This window comes from Physella acuta, unplaced genomic scaffold (genome assembly GCF_028476545.2).
Source record: "Physella acuta isolate Inbredline_101_S28 unplaced genomic scaffold, ASM2847654v3 ptg000875l, whole genome shotgun sequence".
Lineage (NCBI taxonomy): Eukaryota > Metazoa > Mollusca > Gastropoda > Physidae > Physella > Physella acuta.
In genome coordinates, this window is record NW_026732392.1 from 671651 (window position 1) to 699119 (window position 27469).

The following is a 27469-nucleotide window of genomic DNA, read 5'->3' on the forward strand; positions in this document are numbered from 1 at the left end:
GGAACCATCGTGCTTCAATTATCAGTGCTTCAATTGGTAGGTGACAATAACTTAGAAAATCGTGTTTTCTTCTTAGGCACGAATTGCTTTGAAACATGGTGTCTGTAAAAAGAAAAATTTTTCAAAATTAACTTTCAACGTTTTGCTCATCTATGCACCAATTCTACTAAAGTTAATCAAATCCCATCCAATCCACTTCAATATAATAAAAAACCAATTTCACAAACTTTAGTGGTTTTGTTCTGGCATTCACCAAAAATAAAGAACAACGCATTCTTCGTTATATTATATTCCAAAATTTTGGAAATAAAATTAACATTAACATTAACATTTTTGCTGTTTTTCTTTAACATCAATTCATTTAAAAGTTGAGAAACAGGACAAAACTTTACTTTTTAAAAACTTTTCATCTTCCTTTTTTATTGGAGTCTGCTCCGAGTCGAAGAATGTAAAGTAATTTTTACACAACCCCTTCAAGTACCGAGGTCACAGAAACTCGTGAACTCTGATGTACTTGACATACAAGTAATAATTACTTAGAGTTCACAATTATTTATTTATTTATATAAGTAATAATAAGAATGTCACTTCGCCAGTAAAAAAAACACATTAGCATTGACACTTATGTGCGTCCATTGGCTTTTCAAACAATACTAAAATAGAATTGTTTTAATCAGAGTCCTAAATTTGTCGCCTCTTTATTTTTGTCTAGTGGATATTAAGTGAGGGTCTGTCTTTTTGAGTGTGGGAACAATCTATCTCACTTCAAATATTTTTTGTATAACAGTAAATGTAGAGGTGGAGATTCCAGTAAGATGTACTTATAGAAATGGTAGGTACTTTTGTAACTAAACATATAGTTTTTTTTCGGGTAAATATTTAGAGGAGGCAAGGATTTAGAATATGCTGCTTTATGAGAATATGAAATAAAATTATGAAATGCTGGAGAAACTGGAAATTGTTAGTCTTAAATCCAGTTTATCGGTATAAGTTTTGTTTCATGTGGATAAATTCCTATTAGTTTCAAGTGACATTATTTTAAGTCTAAGTGAAAGTGTTTGATTTTTGTGAAAATAAAGTATTTTTTCTGAATCTTTATAATTAAAGGAATGTTTCTGCAAATGAATATATCAATAAATCAATTATCGCCTTTAATAAATTTGAGCATAACATTTGGGGAAAATATAACTTTTTTCTGTACATAAATACATGTTTTACATAAAGTGTTAATGCTCTCATGTAGCTGGAAAGACAAACAAACTAAAAAAATATATATTCAAGCTTTTAATTTTAGTATAAATTGTTGACTTGTTAAGTAACATGCGCGTAGAATGTTTTTAGAAATGTTTTTACGCTGTAGTAAATTTGCATCAACCAAATCACTTCGGAAATTCCTAGGATGAGACACCCTTCATACGGACAAGCGAGCTGTAAACCTGCAATCTTTAGTGTGGCTTGATAGATTAAACTATCGTTCAGCGGGCTATAAAAGGGAATCAACTGGTGAGGTACATCAATTCGCTGGATGGAAAGCAAGAACTGAGCTATTACAATGTGTTTTTTTCATGCTCTACAGATTTATATTGATAGTAAGTGTTTGAGGCATTGTTATCTTATCAAGAATTTTAATGAAATATATTTTAATAGTTTAGATTTTCTTGATTTTCTTTGAATTTTCTGTTTTATTCAAATAATTTTTAAAAATTTGAACTGTAATTCCCCCCCCCCCCACCCACAACAAAATCAAAACGCAAATTGTGTAGCTAGTACAATACACAGCTCTTGTGTGAAATGTCCACTCATTAAAAAAAAAACAAGCGCACAAATGAACATATGCAAGTGCAGGAATAAACTCAGATTATCACATACATACACGTATATATATACTAGGCATACTGCCTAGCTTCGCTTATTTGTTAAAAAAATGGAGAAATTGAATGATTAATTAATAGGTGATTGGGTGTTTATTAAATGCAAAGGGCCTAAATTTATACAGTTGATTAATTTCGTATCATTCAAACATTGATGGAATTTTTGCACATTTATTACTCGCAAGGTTATAAGAACTGCAAGGGCTTTCTTAATAGTATAACACAAATATTATAATAAATTACTTTTGCAATGAATTTTTACAATTTCTACGAAATAAAATATCTGTTTAAATGAATGCTATATTATATGATTTTTGTTTTTTCTTATAAATAGTATATAAACTATTTAAAAGTTATTACATTAAAAAGTTACTTCCCCTGTTCATAGACCAAATGACTTAGTCTTACATTACTTTTTCACAAACAATTGTTGATATAGGGAAAATACGAGGTATAGAAAAATTAAACGTTTCTAAGGGTTTTATCCAACGGAAATAATGTTTTTTGTTAACCTTCAGGGTCGGTCTAGGACATAACAAAATATTAGGGGGATCGTTCGTCAATTTATATAAATATATATATATATATATATATATATATATATATATATATATATATATATATATATATATATATATACATATATATATATATATATATATATATATATATATATACATATATATATATATATATATATATATATATATATATATATATATATATATATATATATATATATATCGTATAAAGAGAATTTCACTCGCGGTCACTTTTTAGCCCTCGTCGAGGGCTTTGAGTAAAACCGACAAGTTTGCCAAACGGCCAAGCCATTTACCTATGAGCATGCCAAAAATTCGCCAGATGTAAAGAGGGTAAGTGCCCTAAAATCGGTTTTGAAATTACCCTCTGTTTTTCCCATAAAATACAAAGATTATATTGGGAAATACGACTGGTCAGTTTTGACCCATTTACCGATTTTTCCCGGACATGGCGAGTTTTTTGTGACACCCCGAGGCGTTCTCCTACCACCTCACAAAATTTCAAGGGGGGGGGGCCGTCGTCGGAATTTTTTTTTCGTAATATAGCCCATATAAGGCGCCGGTCAGTCGAGGTCAGTTTTGACCCCCTCTCCGAGGACTTTTCGGCAAACCGTCACCGGCCCTCGTCTTGTATCTCCCCAAGGCACCATCGTGCCAAATTTAACGCGCTTGCAGCACCGGGAAGTGCACTATCGGGCACCTGACCACTTTGCTTTATATATATATATATATATATATATACATATATATATATATATATATATATATATATATATATATATATATATATATATATATATATATATATATATATATATATTATATATATATAAACACATTCACACATTCATTAACGCTTATTCATAAACAAACATATGCGCACACATAGACATACATACATGTACAGACATATACACACAAATATAAACACATGTTTAAAAACTTACATCCGTACACAAACATATAGACACATTTACAAATATCGATGCACGCACGTACACAAAATATAGACACATATAGAAAATTTACAAACTAGTATACACTATTTATTTATAGTATAGTACACACATTAATTATATTCTCAGATTTTCATGTTTGGTGACAAGAAGCAAGTGAGATTCTCTTTGATGAGCAAAATGATCTCGTATCAAAGACATTCTTTATACAAGCCTTAATATGGTTGTATGCGTGAACGCATAAAACAAGTTTTGATACAAACATTCCCTGACAAATACAACATTCTAAATTAAACATTACGTATACTGTCTCACTTCAATTTGGACTTACTAGAGGGTGCTGAGGATATGGCTACAAAAGTCACTAGTTTCGTAATTAAAGAATTAGAAAGTCAGATACAGTTTGAATAAGTTGATGAAAGTTTGGCTTCTCAAGTGTTTGGTGACCAGAAAGAATATATATTTTTATTAATGAAAGAATTTGTTGACAAGACTAATAAAGACACAAGAAGGCCATCAAAAAGACATTAAATGTTACGTCTGCCACGAAGTGTTTGATGCACAAAATGGCGAGCTACATTCAGAATGATATAAAAGTCAGATTTAAAGATGGTTTTACGTGTAAGGTGGTGGATTACCCACTATATGCAGATCTAAAATTAGCTTTGATACAACTATTCCGTGACAAATACAAAATATCAACTGGTGAAAAATGGATGGATAGATCACACGACGATTCCGACTTAGATGATAATACTGAAGGTTTGGCTACAAAGGTCACGTGTTACATTATTAAAGAATTAGAAAGTGGTAGTTTGACTAGTCACATTTTAGACGACAAGAATCTGCAGATATTAGAAAGAAAAATTAATCTCATGTTTGGTGAAGAGAAACATGAGATAACCAAATTGATTAAACAAATTGTTGACAAGAAATACAATGCGACCAAAGACTCAAAAGAAAGTCGCCAATCGGCAACGTTGCCTGACATTAATATCGACACAGCCTCTATCACTGTGGTTTTGATGAACAAAATGGCCGACGTCATTCAGAATAATTTAACGGTGAAGTTTAATGATGGCATTATGTATGAGATCTTTGATTACTCATTTCATAGACACTTTAATAAAGCTTCGATACAAAATATTCTCAAAGAAGAATCCAACAGGACATATGATGTTGACAAAAAAAATATAGAATTTGTCGAATCAGCTCTTCAGATATTACAAAATGTGTTTCAAAAAAGCAAATTTAATTTCGGTAATGTGTTATATTATATTATATTAATAAACATAATTTTGGAGAACGAATTGTTTTCAAATAGTATAACCGTTCTAACAATATTAGATGAAAGCTCTGCGCATTTCCAATCCTGTGAGGAAGCAAATATATCATTAATCAAACCCACATTCAGAATAACCAAACAGTCAAGAAGCTCTATGTGTGCGTTTCTCTGTCTTCCTCATGTTTATTTGAGGGGAGCAGACTATAGAGATAAATCGTTGAAAGCGTCTAACACAAGTTGCGATTAGAACATAGTCAATTCAACTTTTATTGCTTTCTTGTATATATCACATAAATGACAATGTAGATATTTTTAATTGTGAAAGACAATTGTCAGCAGCTGACATGAGCTGCAGAAACTTGAACTTTGACCTGTCTGACAGGTCTTTTGACACTTTGACCTCTGTAAATAAACCTGTAAAGACGAGTAAAGAATGGCTGATTTCTATCGTCCGTATTCTGTCTAGAGTTTATATTGAGAAAGGTAAAGGTCAGGATGGTGTTTGGAGCGAAAATTGTAAACCAGAATGGTGGGATAGAGAGGTGGGACTCCAATGGAGAAATCCTACAGGAAAATCTAAAGACACAGTCGATGACTTAAAGAAAAAATACGAAGCTTTGGCCCGTAAACTTCGTGAAGAAAGAAGATTTCCATCAGAGTTTGATGACGAGGCGAGACTTTGGGATGTTGGGAAAGTTGACGAACTGTTTCAGTTGGTATCGGAGAAAAATTTGTACGAAAGTTTGAAAAACAGTACCTGCGCGTGTACTAGTTACATCGATAAGTACGGACTAGATCAAATTAACCCAACTATTCGTAACAAAATTTTAATTGAAATTACTAATCTTCAAAGATGTTTCAAAGTCCAGTCAAATATAAATCAACTTACATCAGGAATTGATACAGAGGCGGATAACGTTAAATCCACAAAGAAAAGTTACTCACTCAAAAAGACAAAAAATTATGGTAGTAAAAAGATGGGTCACACTTCAGTCGATTCAATTCAAAGTTTAGATCAGCAAGCAGAATTCACTCCATCTTCTAGTCACCAAGCAAATAACATTTTTCAGAAATCTTCAAAGAGTTATCAGTCAGCTTATATTTCAGGCAAACAGGGATCTGTAGTGTGTGAAAATGTTCTTGATGTTTGCCCATCCAAAAATAGTAGTAAAAAAAGTTTATTAGCTATTGAGTCTTCTGTTAAGAGAAAGAGAGGAAATGGATATCCCGACATAGGTAGCTTTCGGCATGAAGATTTGGTTAATGTTAAAATAACAGAACTTTACAATGACGTAGAAAATAATTTCGCTGAAAGGAATGAAGAAGAAATGATACGAAAGAGAAAAGCTTCCAGTAATAGTGTTAACGTAATACATTGTAAAAAATTGTGTGAGTCTTCATTAAGAGACGAAACGTCTCATTCTTCGAAACTTAATGTAGATGGAAGTTCTAAATTTGACCAAACTTCGTTTTTTAATTTAGCTAAGCAAAATGAAGAGAGAGAGGAGTTAAATATAATTATTGAAGAAAGCAAAAAAATATTTAAAAGTAAATTTATCGAAGACCATTTGTTGACACCCACACAATTGTCAACAGATGAATGTACAGAAGACCCTTTATTAGAGAAGATTTCTGAAACATTCAGAACGAGCGAGGAACAAGATAGTTTGTTTGCTGGAAATTCTCAAGATGTGGCTGATCTATTTTTAAAACTGCCAGACGTGGAGCCGTCACATGATCTGAGATATTTTGATGATGCGTAGTTTGAGCGCGTGGGAAGATTATAATATAATGATATTGACGGAGAAGAGTTAAAGCATGTTAAAGTTAAGAGAACTGAGGTTTTACTTATGGTCAAATAAACATTCTAAATGTGGATATTTCATTTGAATAATGAACATCCAAATATTGCTGTAATACAATAGAAACACTGCCTATTAGTTTAGCAAATGAATATATAAATATATATTTATGTTATAACTCTTCTATAAAAAATACATATATTTACAATATTTATTTACTTTCAGATAAAACATGAATGTATTTGTTGCATATTATACACTGCTAATATAACGCTAACTGTAGTCCCTATATACAAGTGGTACATATCAGGGGCGTAGCGAGGGGGGGGCGGGGGGGCGGACCGCACCGGGTGACACCATTTAGGGGGGTGACACCAAGGCAAAAAATAGCAAAATCTATAGAGAAAAACTTGAAGGGGGGGGGGGGTGCAAATCGAAAGAGTTTGAGGGGGGGGGGTGCAAATCGAAAGTTTAAAGGGGGGGGGGGGTGCAAATCGAAAACTTGAGGGGGGGGGGGGGGTGTAAATCGAAAGTTTGGGGGGGTGCAAATAAAAAATTTGAAAGTTTGTCCCCGGGAAGGGTCGCTACGCCTCTGGGGGGGGGTGACACCATTAAGTGCCGCACCGGGTGACACCCGACCTCGCTACGCCACTGGTACATATAGACAAGTCTCCAGAGCTCACAGTATAAAACAAATTTGTATGGCCGAATAAAAACGTTGTCACAGTCACTTTAACCGGGTACTGACTAAAACTTACTGACACAAAGGAACGTATTAACGTCTTAACACACAAGAAGCCAGGGTTTGTATTATTGCGGTTTCGAAGTAAGTTTTAAATTTGATTATATATATATATATATAAAGTAAGTTTAAAATTTGATTTTATATATATATATATATATATATATATATATATATATATATATATATATATATATAGTTAAAATGTGGCTAAAATGTTATTTATTTGAACTCTCAACTGCTATATCCAATATACAATTTAAAGCTGCCTTTTGATAAAAATATTTAGTATTTAGGTATTTTTGTTTTTAATTGAAACAACGAATGTTGTAGCTTTATATTAATGTAGAATAAATCAAAAATATATCTACTTACTTTCTTTAATAATATGCTTTGTGTATTTTGAAGAAAATACAACAAACTTTATTGTTTAAATATAAGTTTAAAAGATTTTAATATTTTGTTATCAATTGATCAAATATGTAATTTTTTATTCTCAATGCTTTCTATAAATATAATTGATGCTTTAAACACTATTTATACTTGCTGTTTCTTTTAGAGATATTGTAAAAGTCACATTTAATTTTTTCAGCTAGTTTCGCTTGTTTTTATCTTTGAATAAAATTGGGTTTAAAAAAATTGATTCTGTGTTTTTTTTCTATAAATAACTCAGTGTCTCAGTGGAAATTGCTGTTCCCGTAAAGTTTACATAAAAAGAGAATTGGCAAAAATTAAATAATAATTAAAAACCTGTATTTTGCTTGTATGTTGCAAATTCACATAATACTTATACGTGACATATTTTTATCAAAGGAAAGTAAATATTTTTGCTCAAACAAAATAAACGATATTTACTGCATAGTAACTTTAACATTTACTCTGAAGTAGCTATAGCACGGCCTTATTGAGTATTTGAGAATGTGATTACTCCACGAAATAATCCAGTTCTGTTCTTCGGCTCTAGTTTGGTGCATGCCCCACTTCCAACCTTCTCTTGTTATTATTTGCCTCAAGCTGGGAAAAGTTATGGCGACTGGTCATTGGGCTGACCACTTATCCTCTTCTTAATGTGTTTAGCAGCATAAATGCATGGAGGTCAACCTGGTCGCGTCTGTTAAGCTTATGATTACTGAACCGAATAGTCCAGAGCAGATAAGGCTCGATAGTTGGGGACAGCCACTCATGTAGGAGGGACAACTCCAAAATCAAACATCTGCTGCCGTGAAGTTTGTTCTTGGTTGGACACAGTTTTTATTATTGTCTTCTTCATACAACGGTTTGCGTGTAGGTGGTCTGTTCATGGTCTCAAAAATAGCTCATCAAGATACTAATGTCGTTAGGATATGATTATTATTTAACACGAGTCAAAAACTTGTTTTAGTCCATTTTGTGTTCCGAAATACATTTTATAAACATTGAAATAAGAGTTAGAAAATATTTAATATTAAATAATTTGAGATTTTATTTTTAAAAATTTCAATGCTTATAGAATCGGAAAAAAGTTTCATATATGAGGCTACAATTCTAGTTACATATCGATAGCCTCAGTCAACTATCATTAAAAATGTAAATTTTACAGGAGAAACACAAAACAGATTATTTAGTTCTAGATTGCTCTCATCAAAAAAATGTTAAAGTTATGTGCGAAAAAACTCTCTATCGATTATGCTGTAGCGTTTAAAAATGATGTTTTAAATACTTTAAAAATTATATTTATGGCAGGTTTTGAAAGTTAGACGGTTTGCTAGTTCGAAAACTCTCGCCGCCAAACCGACTATCCGTGCGCGCGCAGACTTAGCTGTTTTGAACCGAGAATTTCGGTCTCAGCCGCCCTCGTTCGTTTTGCCCAAGGAACGTGATTTCGTTTTGTTTAGGTTGTTAACTTTAATACTTCTTATTAACTAGTGTTATTTTTTGGCCACATATTTTATTGTTTTCTTTTTTTTATCAGGTTAGTTTATTTTTAGTATAGTTGATTAATTATGGCTTATGTTTCTTTCGTCTGTTTATTCCTTATGGCTGACCCTATAGCTTGTTAATTATTGAAGGTTATACATTATTACGTGTTTCTTTGATCTTAGTCTGGTTTAGTATAGATGATGGATGCTGCGTTTGTAAAAATATAAACATCTCTGCCAGACGTTATGATTGAGACGTTATACATTAATAATTTCTTTCGGTATATGTATCAAGCAATTCACTGCAAAGAAAAAAAGGTAAACATATTTGTTTATTTTTAAAGGATATACCTTGTCTGTTGAGAAAAGATGATCACTTTTATTGTAAGGCTGGTTTATTGAAAGAGGGCTATGGTTTTACATTTTTTTAAAAATGCAGTGCAGTTTGGTTTCACTGCGAGATTGGGGGGACTCTAGATTTATTTATTAAAAAAAACGCGAACAGAAAATTGAAAATTCTTTAGTTAGACTTTAAAATGGGGCAGAGATTTTTTTGATAATTCTAAGAGATTATAATTACAAAAGTCTTTAATTTGTCAGGATATTAACATTGTGTTTCCTTTTTAATAAGAAGGCTTTATTCACTGTTTTACAGGTTTACGCAAGTTTGAATTCTCAAGTTTGGTGACCAAAAACACAAGAGATATCCACAATTATCAAACAAATATCCAGAAATATATGACAGGAAAGAATACAAAAGATGGCTTTTATGAAGTACATGACGTTAAATGACGTTAGATGATTTAAATAATGTAACTGTATCTGTCGTCCCCAATTGTTTAATGAAGAAAAAAGTGGGCTAACATTTAGAATAAATAGATAGTCAGGTTAAAATGTTGTTGCACGTGTAATACATTTTGACACAGCTATTCCGGGATTAACACAGCATTAAAGAAGCAAAAATAGCTTATAAATTTTGTTAGTAAATGACAGATCTCAGCGGCAAATATGAGTTGCAGAGACTTGAACTTTGACCTGTCTGACAGGTCATGTGACACTTTGGCCTCTGTAAGTAAACCTGTAAAGACTAGTAAAGAATGGCTGATTTCTATCGTCCGTATTCTATCTAGAGTTTGCGCTAAGAAAGGTGAAGGTCAGGATGGTGTTTGGAGCGAAAATTGCAAACCAAAATGGTGGGATAGAGAGGTGGGGCTCTAGTGGAGAAATCCTACAGGGAAATCTAAAGACACAATCGAGGACTTAAAGAAAAAATACGAAGCTTTGGCCCGTAAACTTCGTGAAGAAAAAATATTCCCAACAGAGTTTGGTGATGAGTCGGGACTTTGGGATGATGGGAAAGTTGACGAACTGTTTCAGTTGGTATCAGAGAAAAATTTGTTAGAAAGTTTGAAAAAAATGACTAGCGCTAATCAATTCATGTCGACAAATACGGATTTGTTAACACTAATATAATGCAACCAAATAATACTTCAAGTAAAAAACCTTCTGAAATTCATCAAGGTTCCTTCAAAGCTAGATCAACTTACACCAAATATTGAATAGGAGGCTGATACAATACAAACATCGCGTAGAGCACTGGAATCAACTGCTAGTCATAATGTCTGTGTACACAAATCCACACAGGCAGGCTCATCCGTTGAACTGAGAAAACAAAAAAACATCTGCAAGGTGTGCCCGTTTTAAAAAGCAACGTCACACTCCATTCCAACGAACTCAAGGTTTGTATCTACAAACAGAATTCAATCCATCTTACAGTCACGAAGTAAATAACATTATTCAGAAATCCTCTAAGAGTAATCATTCAACTGATATTTCAGACCAATCGGGATGTCTGTTGTTTACTCATCTATTAATTGTAATGAAACATGTTTACAAGCTACTAAATCCGCTGATAACATAATGGAAGGAAATGAATATCCATACGTAAGTAGATTTCAACAAGAAAATTTAGTTGACGTCATAATCCCGGAAACTCAGAAAGCCGTGGTAAATAATTTCGGTCAAAGGCAAGATAAAGAAATGTTGCGAAAAAGAAAATCACCAAACGATAGCGTTAATGTATCCAATTGTAAACAATTGTGCGAATCGCAATTAAGAGTAGAACCATCTTGTTCTTCAGCATTTCATATCGACGTAGGTTCTAAATCATGTCAAAATCCACTTATTAACGTAGCGAAGAAAGATATACCCAGAGAGGAATTAAATATGAATATTGAAGAAAACACAGACATATTCAACAATGATGCTAACAAATACAATTTGTCTACACCTACACATTTGTCAATAGATGGAAGAACAGAAGACAAAAAATTTGAGAAGATGATTTCTGAAACATTCACGGAAGAGGAAAGAGAAATTTTGTTAAGCGGAAATTCTATGGTTTTCAGACATGTCAGATGTGGATCAGTCACATGACCTAAGACATGTTGAATAATTGTAGTGGGAGAGTGAGTGATGGTCATCATACACTGATACCAGGGCCGGGGCTACCTATAAGGCGAACTAGGTGGTCGCCTAGGGCACTATCCATAAGGGGCGCCAAAATGTCTAATCTTCAATAGTAAAAAGTACCTAATAATAAATAACTTTGATAACCTTATACAAACTTTAAACTTTAGGCTAATATACAAAGGCGTGGCAATCTATTTCGATGCCCGAGACGAAATATCAATTCTGCGCCCCATTTTCAAATTAGGCCTTTATATAGTTATTCGCGTTGATGAAAATGCGCCCCCCCCCCCAACTCCCTCAATAGGCAATGTCGGGGTGCTTTTTACCAGTCACTTTGCATTTTATATTGGTGTCAAGCAATTGATGTAGAAAACATTTAAATAATGCCAACTTGCAGTCAACATTCTTTATTTCGATTGTATATAATTCAGTAATGAGCTCTTTTTTTTATTATTTGCCGCGCTTGGCGCCCCCTTTGGATCGGCGCCGGTGTAATTTTGATTTTTAAATAGGACTAAGTCTAATTTTCTCTCACTTTGAATTAGAAATCTCGTTGGCCAGGGAGATTTTTAGATTTTTAAATAAAATTAATTGTTGGCACCACAAGACCCTAAAGAGAATTAATATTCTAATACACACACATATGTATATATATATATATATATATATATATATATATATATATATATATATATATATATATATATATATATATATATATATATATATGTATATGATATTGGGGTAAAAAAAATAAACTGTGGGGGGGGGGGGGGCGTTTTACTAAGTTTTGCCTTTGGCGCTAAATGACCTGGCGCCGGCACTGACTGATACTCACCGAGAAGTGTACAACAAAAGAGATGTTTCAGATAAGAGGATTGAGGTCCTAATTATTGTCTGTCAAACATACTTGACATACATCAAGTTCATGTGTGAAAATTCAAATATGTTTCAAAGCAATAGAAAGACTAAATTAAGTAAATGAATATAGGTTTCTAGTATTTAGTGCTTTCTGAGATCGATTTAGCGGTTGAAACTTAGTTGATAAGCCACATGGAAAAACAACAAATACATGAACATTTATAAATGATTTCATTACTTTATTATTGTGAATATATGAATTTTTCCTTTTAAATTTTGTGAACAATTTTTGCTTTCGGACAAAGGGCATTTAAAGATGTGTTACCATAGAAAAATCCAGTCAAAAAACCACACATGGGGCTGCTAGAGCATACGGCTGCTTACCCGAACGTCTGGATTTCGTATCCCGGGGTCCATGACGTAAGAATGAGTCTGAGTCCAACCAACTCAGATGGGGACCTTACTCAACGTTAGGGAAATAAAAGCGGCTGGGCATAGTACTGTCCACACTAGCCCTTCATATTCAGTGTTTCTTCCAGCCGCCCTCCCTCTCACCGAAAGTCTACCGCCCCCCCCCAACGAAATGAAATAGAAAATATATACTTTAACCAGTGTCCGCCCCCCCCCCCCCCCCCCGCCCCGGAAAAATTAATTCCCCCCCCCCGAAAATATCAAGTGCCCCCCAGGGGGGGGGGTAGTCTAGAGGAAACACTGTTCATAAGCCGAGGACATTGAAACAGGTGAACTCTACTTTAACTGCCCCAATAGACCCTCAGGTTCGAGAGGATATTTTACTTTTTTCCTGCCTTAAATGGAGTGAATTGTAAATATGTACACACATTAAAATGTATAATCGTCGAATTTCCACCCACAAAAAGCTCCGTCTCTAAATATGACATGTTTATATCCGGACCAGCAGCCAGCCACGAGTCAAGGGTCAAACTTGCAGACAGTAACCTTGTCGGCCAGGTACAATTGTTCAACATTCACTCCTCCTAACCCTGCCGATAAGTCGATAAGATTGATGACGTCATTTAATCGATGTAACGATACGGTTAACCCTTCTGTGTGTTTTTTTCCAAATATTTATATATATATATATATATATATATATATATATATATATATATATATATATATATATATATATATATATATATATATATATAAAAAATACATTTTTCTTATTTTGTTAGGGGAGGGGGGTGCAGAGGACATGTTTTGTGGGGATGCCCCCTTCCCCCAATAAAAAAATGTCTAAAAAAACCTTTATCAATAAACAATATTACACTTCTAAGGGGAAAGGGTCGGAACTAAGTGACGAGAGGGAGGTATGGGGAGGATCAGAACATGTGCCGCCGGAACGCTTGCATTAAAAAATAAATAAATGTTATAAGTGAATTATAGCTTTTATTTCGCGTTTTTCAAAAGATTTTTTGAAATAGTAATAAAATCTGATCAATGTATTCAATGTTGACCTTACTTTGTGGGTGCTTTAAAAAAGACTGTTAAAAAAATGGAAATTATTATTTGTGTGTGTGTGTGTGTATAAGGGTGTGTGTGTGTGGGGGGGGGGGTGTTGATATATTTTGTTTTAAATTCCCTTAATAAAATGACATGGTATGTGATTCACGCTTCTCTGTTAAGGTCAGGTCACTCCAAACAGCAGCACCGTAAACAGCTACACTATAGACAGCTTAAAATCAATATCGACCTGTGAACGACAGCATGTTTTTCTCACATTCTTTGTATCAGGTTCACTTTGAGAAAACCCGTTTCTATTTTTAAATCATAACGTGCAGTAGGCGAAGGTTCGTCGTTTTTTAAATGTGGGAGTCACAGACATATAATTCTAAAAACAAAACTGCTCTAAATTACAATACATGAAACAACGTTCGATAGTATTAACTCAACATTTCAATATTAGAAGCTAGAAGCTAGAAGTAAAACTATTTATTTAATAGTAATGTTCTTAGATTATTTTACTATCTGCATTTAATTAATACCCTTGTAAAAATAATATTTATTAGCAATATGTTAGCTAATAATAATTTATTTTTTCGTATCTTGTTAAAACAATATCACCTAATCAGCTTTCTTTACTTTTCGAGTTATAGAAGCTTACGTTTTTGTGTGTCTAAACTGAAACTTTGTGTCAACTACTCATACCCAATATACCCAATGTAGAGTCCATCTCTGCCTCTTTTAGATTCCCTGACCGTCATCGTCAAGGCAACGTAGACAAACTAATCAATGTTTCAGGTTAACCCCCTGATGCCGTGTATATAAGCTGGTTACCTTGCTATGCTCACCATCTCTTCATATGCAGAGGTCACAGAAACAAGTGAGCTCTACTTCACTTGCCCCATAGACCGTCAGGTTTGAAAGGGAAACTTTACTTACTTTACCTTGCTATACTATTCACATTATCTTTTGCAAATCGTCAACATTCGTGCAGATTTTCGTAACCATTTTAACACACAGGTATGTTGGTTTTGTTAAGTTTAATGTTATGTTTAGTCGCTTTAAGAAGCCTGTTTTGTTTGCTTAATAAAATTGTTTATAAATTAGTATATTTAAAAAAGTGTATAAAGCATAGTCATATACATGTTAAGCGACGAAGCAAGGGTTTGAACAAACCATACATATGCTGAGGTCCCTGAAACAGTTGAACTCTACTTCATCTTCCCCATGTGTTTAAGGCACGAAAGGGAAAAGATGATGAAACGATACATATTGATATTGTGGTGAACACGTAGGTTGAGTTCGTAAGTCTGAAACCCACGAGTTAGCTACCCAGGCTAGAGACACTAGATCGTCTAAAACAACCAACTTCCTAACCAAAACGTCATATAAATTGAGCTTAGGTTAACACATACGATTAGAGAGTTAACTAGGCAACATGTGTGTTAGAAATATAAAGTTCCACATCCTGCTGTCTAGTTTAAAAAAATATTGCTCGAGCTGGCTATGTCTGTTTTAAGAGAACCTGACTTATGCAGCGTGAGTCTGAGCAATACGTCTTTAATTTTTTTTCTATCTGCTGATAATCGTTGCTTAGAATTTATATTAATAGATTTTTAGGTCACGAAACGTAAAATACTACAACTAATTATTATTTACTTTATCATATATATATATATATATATATATATATATATATATATATATATATATATGTATATATGTATGTATATATGTATATATAAATATATATATATATATATATATATATATATATATATATATATATATATATATATATATATATATATATATATATCAATGTCTGTCTGTCTGTCTGTTTGCCTTTTATGCATTACTACACCTTTCATCCGGTCGCCATGGAACTTTGGGAAGCTGTTGCGAAAAAAAAATTCAAATCGCAGGGGTGGCGCCCCGACGTGGCGCCATTTGTTTTTTTCTATATACGGTATATAAAAATAAAAGTCGATTGCGGTTATACACCGTTCATCCGATCGCCATAATCAAACATTGGGTGAGGTTTCTGTAAACATATCTTTTTAATTTCGCAAAGAGCGGTGCCCCGGGAGATTGTGATTTTTTCTATATACGGTACATACAAACAAAAGACGATTGCGGTTTGATACCGTTCAGCCGATTGCCATAAAAGTTTAGCGAGTTGAAGAATACTCCCGAGAAGGTTTCAGAGTGGGGGGGGGGGGGGGGAATTCAATTTCGCACGGTCGGCCCTCGGCGGTAATGTAGGCAAACTTGTGTCCCAATATTTATGATTCAAGCGCAGGCATTGTTTACATTTAAATAGCTCGGTTTTTGAAAACAATTTCAGGCGTCTAAGAATATAGGATTGGTAACGCATTGATGAAACTTTTCTTGTATATTTCGACAGACTTTCTTCCATTCCCGCGGCTACTCTAGTATATATATATATATATATATATATATATATATATATATATATATATATATATATATATATATATATATATATATATATATATATATAATATATATATATATATATATATATATATATATATATACATATATATATATATATATATATATATATATAATACAAGCGTGCCAAGCAGTTTTTTTTAAAGCAAAAGATTATTCAAAGAGGGCTTGGGTTAATTGAACTACTAAAATTAAACAAACACGCTTTTTTTCCCCAACAGAAAATGTCCAGTTTCGCCGTCAAGCCTGCAGGTGTGGAGGGTGGTCGCGGTTCAATGGAGCGGTGACAGGCTCGTGACGCAGGGTGGGCTGGAGAACTGGTGACGTCCTGGCGGCCACCAGATCCACCAGTTGTCCAGCGCCCCCTGGGGTGGACGAGAAAATTGCTGTGATACGCCCGTCACCTGGGACGGGCGTCATGGCGATTTTCGTCTTTCGGCCGCCCCGGAGGCGCAAAAAAGATATCAATAAAAGCGATAATACAAACAATATTCGTTAATCTACAAAGCAGTAGAAGATAAACAATTTGGTCATATTTTGGACCATAATATTCAAGACACACAGAAAAAAGTCGTTGACGACGCTAATTTTAGTGGTCGTCTGGACAACAGGCAGTCAGAAACGTCTGAGTCAACAACAGACTCAGTCACCAAGTTAAACAACTGTATGACTCTGACTGCAATAATGAATACAGAACGATCTACTAGGAAGGCTGCTAACAGTGAAAAGGACTGGCTAGACTTCGCTGTTCGTGAGTTATCCAGAGTTGTGGCAGGCAAGGAGAAAGGGCAAGAACAAATTTGGAATATCAAATATAAACCAGTGTGGTGGGACAGTGAGGTGAAAGCAATTACAAATAGCTATGATGCGAGACTTGCTTGGAAAAACCCAACAACTAACCCCAAAGACAGGAAAGGCGACTTGATAATAAAATATACAATTTTATCCAAGATGCTGCGAGCAGAGAACAAGTTTCCCAAAGATCTTGAAGAAGAGGCGGAACTCTGGGAAAGTGGTAGAATCAAAGAGCTTTTGCTGCTCACAAAAGTTGTCTCCATAACAAGTAATACACATAGTATAAATAGTGATATGGAAGAAGTGTTTGATTTACGTAACGAAAGCTCATTAAAAATTCCTCATATTTCAAGAACAATCAACCGCAACAAAGCCAGTATAATTCAAATCATAAACAACTATCTGAGACTTCTTAAGGTTTCAACAAGTGGTGAGAACGATCTCGGTGAAGACGTTGTTCAAAACACTACAGCACATTTGAACTTGATTGAAGAAACAATGGAACCAGACCCCGGAACTCTTAACACTTCTCCACATATCAGTTCCAGTACTTGCAATTTGACTAGTAAACGGAAGTCATTGTGCTCCGAACATTTTGTAGATAAAAAATGTAGATTAGAAAGTCAGCAAGAATACATGAGCACATCAAGTTGTGACACAAGCGAAAACAGTTCTTCAGATCTTTTCAATCATTCTACAAGTTATCTCGCGGAACAAATGACATCGACAGACCAAAATCAGAATCACATTTTAGCCACTTCTAGTTTCGCATCTTTTAACACACATTTAAATACTACTGATCTTTCAAATAATCACACCTCTGCAGACTCTAATGTCGATCTAGAAGAAACTCCACAAAGAGATAGTGCACACTGCAAACCTATTCAAAGTGAAAACATCTGTAATACTTTATTACAAGAAAGTACTACATCTTTGACAAGCATTAGTCATACATTTTCATCAAACTCCTTAAATTGTTCAGATGTTTTGTTAACATCACCAACTAACCAGCTTCAAGCGAATTACCCTGATGTATCTGACGAATCATTTATGTCCTTTGTTTTTTCGGATATTGACACCAGTTTTGAACGTTTTTATGCAAAATATCAATGACAAATCATCCAATGACTACAGCACAACCACGGGCTAATTCAAAATTATAGATACTAATTTATAAAAAGTAATTGTGAAATTTATATGTATAAATAAATATTTTACAATTATCACACAAAATAGATAATAGCGTTTTTTTGAGTTAACAAACTGTACGAATGAGTATCGAAACGACGCAAACAGCCATCATCCAGCTGAATCGACTTGAATTTTACTTACCAATGCTCTCCAGTGGTAGGGAAGTAGCCAAAACAGGAAAAAAACCACAACAATAAGTAGCCACCTCGTCCAGCAGACTGACATGCCAGCCTTTCCTGATATTTTTATACTGTACTATGTAATTATTTTTATGAATGCATTTTATACATGTTTTTATTCGTAGCTAGTCAATAAAAATAAAATGTTCTTAATATTTTAAAAGACGCAGACTCATTAAAATTAATTCAACGTATTTATGATATTCCCTCGTTTATAGTAGCAGCTAATGTTCGTGTTTTTAAAAATTGTAGAAGTTGGTAAAATTTTCTAGAATAAATTTTCTTACGTTAAATTGTTTCATGGTTTAGGGAAAATAAGGGCACTGAAGGTTTTCAGATTTTGATCTAAAGAAAATTTGAGAGTAGTTTTTAACAAGTAAAATTGTGGAGAACATTTACCTAAATAAATAAGAATAATTGGTTACGATTAAATATGAATGCGTCTAATGTTGTAATTTTTTTTAAAAATTAAGGTTTTAATTGCAACCATATATTAAATATCACTATATTAAAATAGAATATGCTAAAATGTGTTTTGAATGGAATTACATTTAAATGATAATATAAACCAATTTTACAAACTTTTAAAAAAAACCCAACAACAATGAATTCTTTGTCGTAAAATATCCCAACATTTGGAAATAAAGTTAACTCTAACATTAATGGTTTTTCTTCTTTTTTCTTTGACCATCTGTAACTACATGTTTACTGAAAAATAGGCTCATATTCTGAATGTCATACAACAATGGATTTGAAAGTTAAGAAACGGGACAAAACTTAACTTTTTACTTTTGATCTTCCATTTTTTTTTGGAGTCGGCTCGGATCGCCGAGTGAGACGAGTCGGTGAAAGAAAATAATTTTGACAAAGTGATCACCAAACAACCCCTGCACATGCCGAGCTTACATAAACTCCTGAAATCTGATGTACTTCACCTAAAATTAAACTCATTGAAGAGTACACAATTAGTTAATTGTCTATTTAAGTAATATGACCCATAAAACATAAAAACACGTTAGCGTTGTATGTGCAACCATTGAATTTTTAAACAAAACTAAAAAAGAAAGTTTTAATGACAGTCCTAAATAATTATGGTTAGGAGAGGTTAAGTTAAACATTAACTCACCTGGGTATTTAGACCACCGACAAGAATTTTCCAGGCATCTCTGTCCTGGGCTGGTTTCTCCAATTGTCCCCAGGTGTATCCTGTCTTCTTAGTGTCGTCTCCGGGTCTTTCTTTGTCACCTTTTTTTTCATTGTCCAGTGGATTCCAGGTTAGGGCCAGTCTTTTGCGTGATGCAGGCTTCCTACGTGTGGGAACAATCCAACTACATTCAAATCGTTGTGAGCTGTCCGAAAAATTTCGCGTGTATTCTTGTATAACAGTTAGGGTTGGGATGGCACTTTCAGTAAAATATAGGTATAGAAATAGAATGTAAATTTGTAACAAAATGAATAATTTTTTTCCCGAGTAAACACTTAGAGGAGTAAAGTGTTTAAAATGTGCTGCTTTATGCGAATAAGAAAAGAAATTATCAAATGCTGAAGAAACCGGAAATTGCATAAAATAGCACTTCCGTTTAGGTTGATAGAAGCAAACGCATAGGATCTAATAAAATAATATCAATTTTGTTGATAGAACTGAAACGGTACTTAAGTTAATGTGTTCATTTATTCACACATAAACCCACTCAAAAGCATACACACACATATACATCAGACTAAATTGCAAAACTGGTTTAGAAAATATTGATTTCAACTTTTTGCATGATTTACATAACTTTAACCACCTCTCCGTGGTCGAAAAGTAAAAATGATTGAAACATAACATTTGCAGTACCAAAGTTTATTCACGTTTTATATGTGTTTGTGAGGGGTGTGTTTTGGAAGGCAGGGGTTGAGTGTGTGTGTGTGTGGGGGGGGGGGGGGGGGGGGTTCTAAAATTGTTGATTGATATGACGGGTGGTGGGGCTAGAGAAATATGTTTGTAAACTGTAATGTAATGTAAGGGTAAATAATAAATTTTTGTGTTATATTGTAGTGAAATGTTAATGATTTCTTTAAGTAGAATGTTTTCATTATTTTTATTATATTTCTTGCCAAGTGTATATACACTATGTATATCATAAGGTAGCCATATCGATTTATTTAAAATCAGTTTGATTTAAGGGCCTACACTAGGGTGAATAAAATGCGAAAGAAAGATAACGAAAGTTTTTTGTTTACGATCAATACGTGAGTATTTATAACCTTTCGTTTTAAAATGGAAAAAAATCGAATAATTCCCAGAACATTCGTCTTAGGAGGTTTTAAATTGTACGTCAGTGTTGACTGGTAAAAGTTGGTTGAAAACATCACGTGACCAGACCTCAGAGTGTATAAATAGGCAGGACAAGAAACGGTGCGTCAGACTTTCATTTAATTTAAACTCTAGTGTATTGCTTCCTATCTCGTTTTTGTTTTTTTAATTTCCCTGTTTCTAAGCCTATCACAAACTTGACTTTGTTACTTTACTTTTCTCAGTTGACATAAAACCGTAAGTATTTTAATTTACATACCTTTATTAATGTTTTAAATATTAAATTACACAAAATTCAATTAATAAAAAATAACAACCTGAAGGTGAAGAAAGCAGATCAGGTAGAGCTTACCTGTTTCTTTTGCCGCGGCAGTTTTTAGAGTTATTTCGGTAAAGTAAAACCAAAGTAAAGATACCTCTTTAGACCCAGAAATACTTTGGGCAGATGAAATAAAGTTGATTCGTTCCTTGACCTCGACAAATAAAGGTATTGTGTGGGGAGCACTATGCCCAGCCGCATTCACTTATTCCACCAAGTAGGCCTACCTATCAGAGGTTGAAGGACTCGGGGACTACCTGCAGCCACAAATCCTAAACGAGATCCGAACCAGAGACCTTCGGGCTAGCAGCTACAAGTTCTACTATTCTACTATATACTAGTTCTACTAGTATTGTTATTGTTTCGCCTATTTGTCTTTTATTTCCCTAACTTAGCAAAGATACCCATCACGGCTTGGTGGACTCTGTGGTGTCTCGTAGCTTTAAAGTCAGTTTTTAGTTTGGCTAAGCTTGAAATCAATATTTCCCTTGCAAGTGATTACATTCAATACCTCTTGATGTTACGGTTTAGTTGCGTTATTTTGACCAAGCTTCGCTCCCACTGAGGGAAACAAAAGCAAAATGCAGGGCACACATTTATATTACATAATACTCATGCGAGGGCAGGAGTTACGGAACGCAGCGGGTGACACCATTAGGAGGTGACAACATGTCACAAAATCTAAAACTACTGAGCTAAAGTTTTGTCCAGTTTAATCACCAGAGATTAATGTATTTTAACCACAGGCTATAATAATTTAAAAGTTAAACAGCGAAATAATTGTTTTTGGCAAGACGAGACAACAACCAGCAAAGAAATTTGTAGGAGTGTAGGAGGGGACATTAAGAGGGGAGGTTACAGTACCAGGTGACACCCGACCTAGTGACGCCACTGACGATACACCTGCCTATGTAATCCAGTTTAAATAATCTTATTACTCTAACATAAAAGATTTTACAATTTACTTTACTCCCCCCCCCCCACACACACACCGGGCTTGGGTTAATTGAACTACTGAAATTAAACAAATATGCTTTTTTTCCCCCAGTTGAAAATGTCCAGTTTCGCCGTCAAGCTTGCAGGTGTAGAGGGTGGTCGCGGTTCAATGGAGCGGTAAACGGCTCGTGACGCAGGGTGGGCTGGAGAACTGGTGACGTCATGGCCGCCACCAGGTCCACCAGTTGTCCAGCGCCCCCTGGGGTGGACGAGAAAATCGCTGTGATGCGCCCGTCACCTGGGACGGGCGTCATGGCGATTTTCGTCTTCCGGCCGCCCCGGAGGCGCAAAAAAGATTTCAATACAAGCGATAATATCAACAAAAATCGTTAATCTACAAAGCAGTAGACATTGTCTTAAAACGATAAACAATTTGGTCATATTTTGGACCATAATCTTCAAGACACACAGAAAAAAGTCGTTGACGACGCTAATTTTAGCGATCGTCTGGACAACAAGCAGTCAGAAACGTTTAAGTCAACAACAGACTCAGTTACCAGGTTAAAAAACTGTATGACTTTGACTGCAAAAATGAATACAGAACGATCTACTAGGAAGGCTGCTAAAAATGAAAAGGAATGGCTAGACTTTGCTGTTCGTGAGTTATCGAGAGTTGTGGCAGGCAAGGAAAAGGGGCAAGAAATTTGGAATAACAAATGTAAACCACTGGTGTGGGACGAGGAGGTGAAATCAATTACAAATAGCTATGATGTGAGACTTGCTTGGAAAAACCCAACAACTAACCCCAAAGACAGGAAAGAGGACTTGAGAATAAAATGTAAAATTTTATCCAAGATGCTGCGAGCAGAGAACAAGTTTCCCAGAGATCTTGAAGAAGAGGCGGAACTCTGGGAAAGCGGTAGATTCAAAGAGCTTCTGCAGCTCTCAAGAGTTGTCTCGGTAATAAGTAATATCGACAGTACATTAGCTAAAATACATAGTGCGTTCGATTTAACTGATGAAAGCTTATTAAAACATCCTAATATTCTGAATTATATTAAGCGCAATGAAATTAGTATAACTAAAACCGCTAAATGTTGTTATAAGCTTCTAAAAGTTTTAGACAACTCAACACGCAATAGGAGTGATTGCGACGAAAATTTTGATCTACTGACAACCGCACATAACAATTTAGTGAAAGAAACTTCAGAACCAGAAATAGGAAATTGTAATAACCCTTCAAAGTTGAACGTTAGTAAAAATTGTAAAAAACGGAATAGTTTAGAAGCTGAAAATGTTCTGCCCAAAAGACCACGACTAGAAAATTTTCATCAAAATATGAATGCGTCCGTGGTTGGAGGTCATGAAAAAGTTTCTTCCAATATTTTTGATGATTTACGAGGTTATCAGTCCGGGAGAATGACATCGATAAATCAAACGTTAGAACAAAATAATAACTCTGCTAATAATTTTTTAAATGACACTGATATGTCGATAACTGTTGTTGATTTTCAATCTACTACAAACAAGTTAAACACTACAGAACAAATTCGACAAGATATTTCTACACACTCGCAACCTCTTCAAGATAAAATCGTTTTTGGAACATCACTCCAAGAGAACAGTTTACCCGTGTCATGTTCATCGTCCAGCATTGATCAAACGTTTTCACCTCAGTTTTTAAGTTCTTCCGATTATCTTACGTCATCACCATCGACAAACCAGAGTCTATCCGACTGCTCAGAGCTATTGGAAGACCTTACGAGATCTAGCTCAATCAGTCCAGATAATTTTTCTAATTTAATTAATTATATAATTAACGATTCGATAGATGATATAGGAACAGACACGGAACTTGAAGCAACTTTTAAAACTGAATTTCATGAAAAGTAGATCAGGGGAGTTTTAAACAAAATAAATTATAATAAAAATATCAACTGCATAAATAAACGTTGAAAATTCTCCACTTTGTTCGCTTGAAATAATGAAGCCAACAAGTCATCATCCAGCTGAATTTGCATCAATTTTCCCACCAAACGCCCTCCACGTAACATCAGTAACTGGAAGTGACCATTTCCGTCACAATTAGCAGCCAAACTTGCTTAGTACTTGTAGTTTTTTTTATAGACGTTACTATTTTAATATTCTCCTGTTTCTATTTGTAGCTAGTGATTACAATTTTATTAATATTTTATTTTAAAATATTAGTTAGCGCAAATCAACTTTACATTAAAGAAGATTAAGATCATTAAAGTGTTGATTCAAAAAATTGTAAAAATTTTTGTTTTGTTTTATTCAAAATCTGTATCTGTTTTATTAAACAATTACAATGAATATTTTAAAGTTTACACTTAGATATAGAAAAAAGTGTTTTAAAATTTTAATTAGGTCAGACGATTTACAAAAAAAAAAAAAAAAAAAATTAACAATCGATGATTCAACGAAATACGATTGCGACTTGTTAAACAACATGTTTGTCGTTGTGAAAATCACCTCAATACCTTAATAAGTATAATTGTACTCTTACAATAAATAATGCAATAATTAATTTTCAGAGATTATAATATTAAATCAATATCAAGTTTATAATTACCTACAAACGAGTGTATAAGAACGAACTTTCATTTATCTAAATCAAGAAGTGTAAATATAATATACCAAGGTTTTGTGGTTTCGAGTTGCCTATATATATATATATATATATATATATATATATATATATATATATATATATATATATATATATATATATATATATATATATATATATATATATATATATATATATATATATATATATATATATATATAAATATATATATATACATTTATAAGTAGTATATTAGGTCCCTTTTGGGTCGTTTTTTTGGCGGAGCAGGTGGTGAGAAGGCGCAAAGGTTATATAGTAAAATACTCGGAGGAGCTGCCGCAGCCTGCCGCAGCCAGGCGCAATGACATATAGTAAAATACTACGCCAACTGCCGGAGGAGTGTACGCCAACTGCCGGAGCAGGTGGTGGGAAGGCGCAAAGAGATATAGTAAAATACTCCCCCACCCTAGGGTGGCGGAGGAGTGAAGGGTGAGTCACCTTTGGGTGACCTTGTGACGTAATCATTGACCTTGTGACGTAATTAATGACCTTGTTATGTAATTTTAATGCGTTTTTTAATGAGTTTTAATGAGTTTTTAAAATTTTAATTAATTTTTATTATCGAGTTACGTAATTCGATTTTAATTATTTTTATTTTGTTTAATTTGTTTGTTTAAATTTTATAGTTGTTTAATTGTTTATATTGTGTAATTTTTATTATCGAGTTACGTAATTTAATTTTTTTAATTTTTGAAATTTTTGAAATTTTTTAATTTTATTTTATAATTAGTTTAATTATTATTAACTAGTTACGTAATTTGATTTTAATTTGATTATTAGTTTGAAATTCATTTTGATTAATTTGATTTTAATTACTTTGTTTGTGTTTTGTATGTTTATTTTTAATAAGTTTAATTAGTTTAATTGTTTATATTGTGTAATTTTTATTGACGAGTTACGTAATTTTAATGTTTTTTAATTAATTTTGATTTTAATTACTTTGTTTGTGTTTTGTATGTTTATTTTTAATAAGTTTAATTAATTTGATTTTTATTTATTTTGTATTTGTTTGATTTTAATTATTTTTATTTTGTTTATTTTTAATTTTATTTTATAATTAGTTTGAATTTAATTTAATTACTTTGTTTATATTGTGTAATTTTTATTGACGATTTACGTAATTGGATATTAATTTTTTAAATTTTTAATTTTATTTTATAATTAGTTAAATTATTGTTAACTAGTTACGTAATTTGATTTTAATTACTTTGTTTATTTGTTTATTTAATATATTTCTTTTCTTTGTTGTTTAATTTGTTGGTTTGTTTATTTGCTTGTATGTATGTTTTAAATAAAAGACTAACACTAGCGTGGACTTTGTATAGGGACCATTCAGCAACACAACGAACGTTACAAAAATAGAACATCCATTAAAGATAACGATCAGCCACAGCTGTTACGTATCGACCCGCCCGCGAAGTTTTCTCACCGCTGCCCGTTTTAATGGGAATGTATTGATCGCAGCCGCTGGCCCATCACACCTAATTAAATTTTTGTTATGCTTCACCGAGTTTCCCCCGCTCGGTTGACAGCTGTGCAACAGCTGTTGTGCGACAGCTGGTGGTGTAATTAGGTTGAGCAACCGGACATTACCTTGTTGGTTTTCTAGTACGCGTATGCTACACGTATATACACACACACACACACACACACACTAAATTAGAACAAAAGTCTTCTTATATTTAATTAGTCACGGCTCTCGGCTTTTTTCATTAGATTACAGCTGTCCATGAACTATGTTCACATATCGTACGCCCGGTCATTCTTTGATCAAATTAAAAATTTTTGTTTCCACATGTCCTACGAACCGTCCCTTGCTATGTATGAAAGATTAATGGTTGTAACTATTCGCTTATAGCGAGGGTCAACGAAAACAAAATATATTTAAGGGTCGGAATTTTCTTTCAACCACCGTTAAATCAGGTTTTGAGACGAAACGAGGTCTCGGTAGGCTCGTGCTTTTTTTTTTTAATGGGCGACAGGGGCGACTTAGTGCGTTGGTACGTAAGGTATGCGGGGGTAGACATGTTTTTTACAAGTCTGGAAAAGTAATTAAGTTTTTTATGACCGTTCCGATTTTCTTTTGATCTGACCACCATTTGACCACCCTGAGCCAGATAAATTTAACAAATGTTCAATACATACTCGCTTATAGTAACATGGGTGAGGGGTGTAAGCAGACGGGTGACGGTGTGAACAGGTGGGTGAAGGGTGAAAGGTGGGTGAAGGTGGAGAAGGTGGGTGAAGGGGGGGAACACGAGTAGGAGTAAAGGATATATAGTAAAAGACTCTACCACCTGAGTGAGGTGGGTGAGGAGGCGGATTTTAATTTTAATTTTTTATTTTATTTTTTCAGCATCTGTTAACTTTAAGGTTCTATAACTCTATATATTTAAATACATTTTTTGATTCAAACGAGTTTACTTTTCCTAATGTAAGTACAGGTAAAGAGGGATTTCCTATAGATCTGTAATGAAGTAGGCCTTCTTGACTATGACTTGTTGCCCAGGTGTTGACATGATACACTTTTTTGAGATACATGTACACACACACACACACACACACATGCGCGCGCGCGCGCGAAATTCATACTAGGTCGGTAAAGGCGGAGAGAACTTATAGGTATACATTATCATGGCGACAACAAAAGCGACCCTTATTTTATTTACATGAAAGCGTGTTTTCCAAAAAGTCTCACCAGGCCGTTGTCATTTTCGCAGCGGGGTTTA

The 27469-nt window shown here is 33.8% G+C and overlaps 2 protein-coding genes across 4 annotated transcripts; both read left to right on the plus strand.

Annotated features, from left to right (window-relative positions):
• The first annotated feature begins 1486 nt into the window (after positions 1-1486).
• Positions 1487-19116, plus strand: LOC131952521 (uncharacterized). Of its 3 annotated transcripts, XM_059315225.1 has the most exons (3): positions 1550-1589; positions 14639-14913; positions 16593-19116. In XM_059315225.1, the coding sequence occupies exon 3, from the start codon at positions 17038-17040 to the stop codon at positions 18277-18279; it is 1242 nt and encodes a 413-aa protein (XP_059171208.1). In that variant the 5' UTR covers positions 1550-1589; positions 14639-14913; positions 16593-17037; the 3' UTR covers positions 18280-19116. The 3 variants fall into 3 exon arrangements, with proteins under 3 accessions (XP_059171207.1, XP_059171209.1, XP_059171208.1); XM_059315224.1 differs by lacking the exons at positions 14639-14913; positions 16593-19116 and adding an exon at positions 3499-6579 and having other exon boundaries at positions 1487-1589; XM_059315226.1 differs by lacking the exon at positions 14639-14913 and having other exon boundaries at positions 1528-1589.
• Positions 19117-20950: 1834 nt separating this feature from the next.
• Positions 20951-24519, plus strand: LOC131952524 (uncharacterized). Its single transcript, XM_059315230.1, has 2 exons — positions 20951-21072; positions 22203-24519. The coding sequence occupies exon 2, from the start codon at positions 22664-22666 to the stop codon at positions 23981-23983; it is 1320 nt and encodes a 439-aa protein (XP_059171213.1). The 5' UTR covers positions 20951-21072; positions 22203-22663; the 3' UTR covers positions 23984-24519.
• The last annotated feature ends 2950 nt before the right edge of the window (positions 24520-27469 follow it).

Bases quoted from the DNA above. Each gene is read 5' to 3' on its own strand.
- LOC131952524 (XM_059315230.1), top strand. From the start codon at position 22,664: ATGACTTTGACTGCAAAAATGAATACAGAACGATCTACTAGGAAGGCT.
- LOC131952521 (XM_059315224.1), top strand. From the start codon at position 4,999: ATGAGCTGCAGAAACTTGAACTTTGACCTGTCTGACAGGTCTTTTGAC.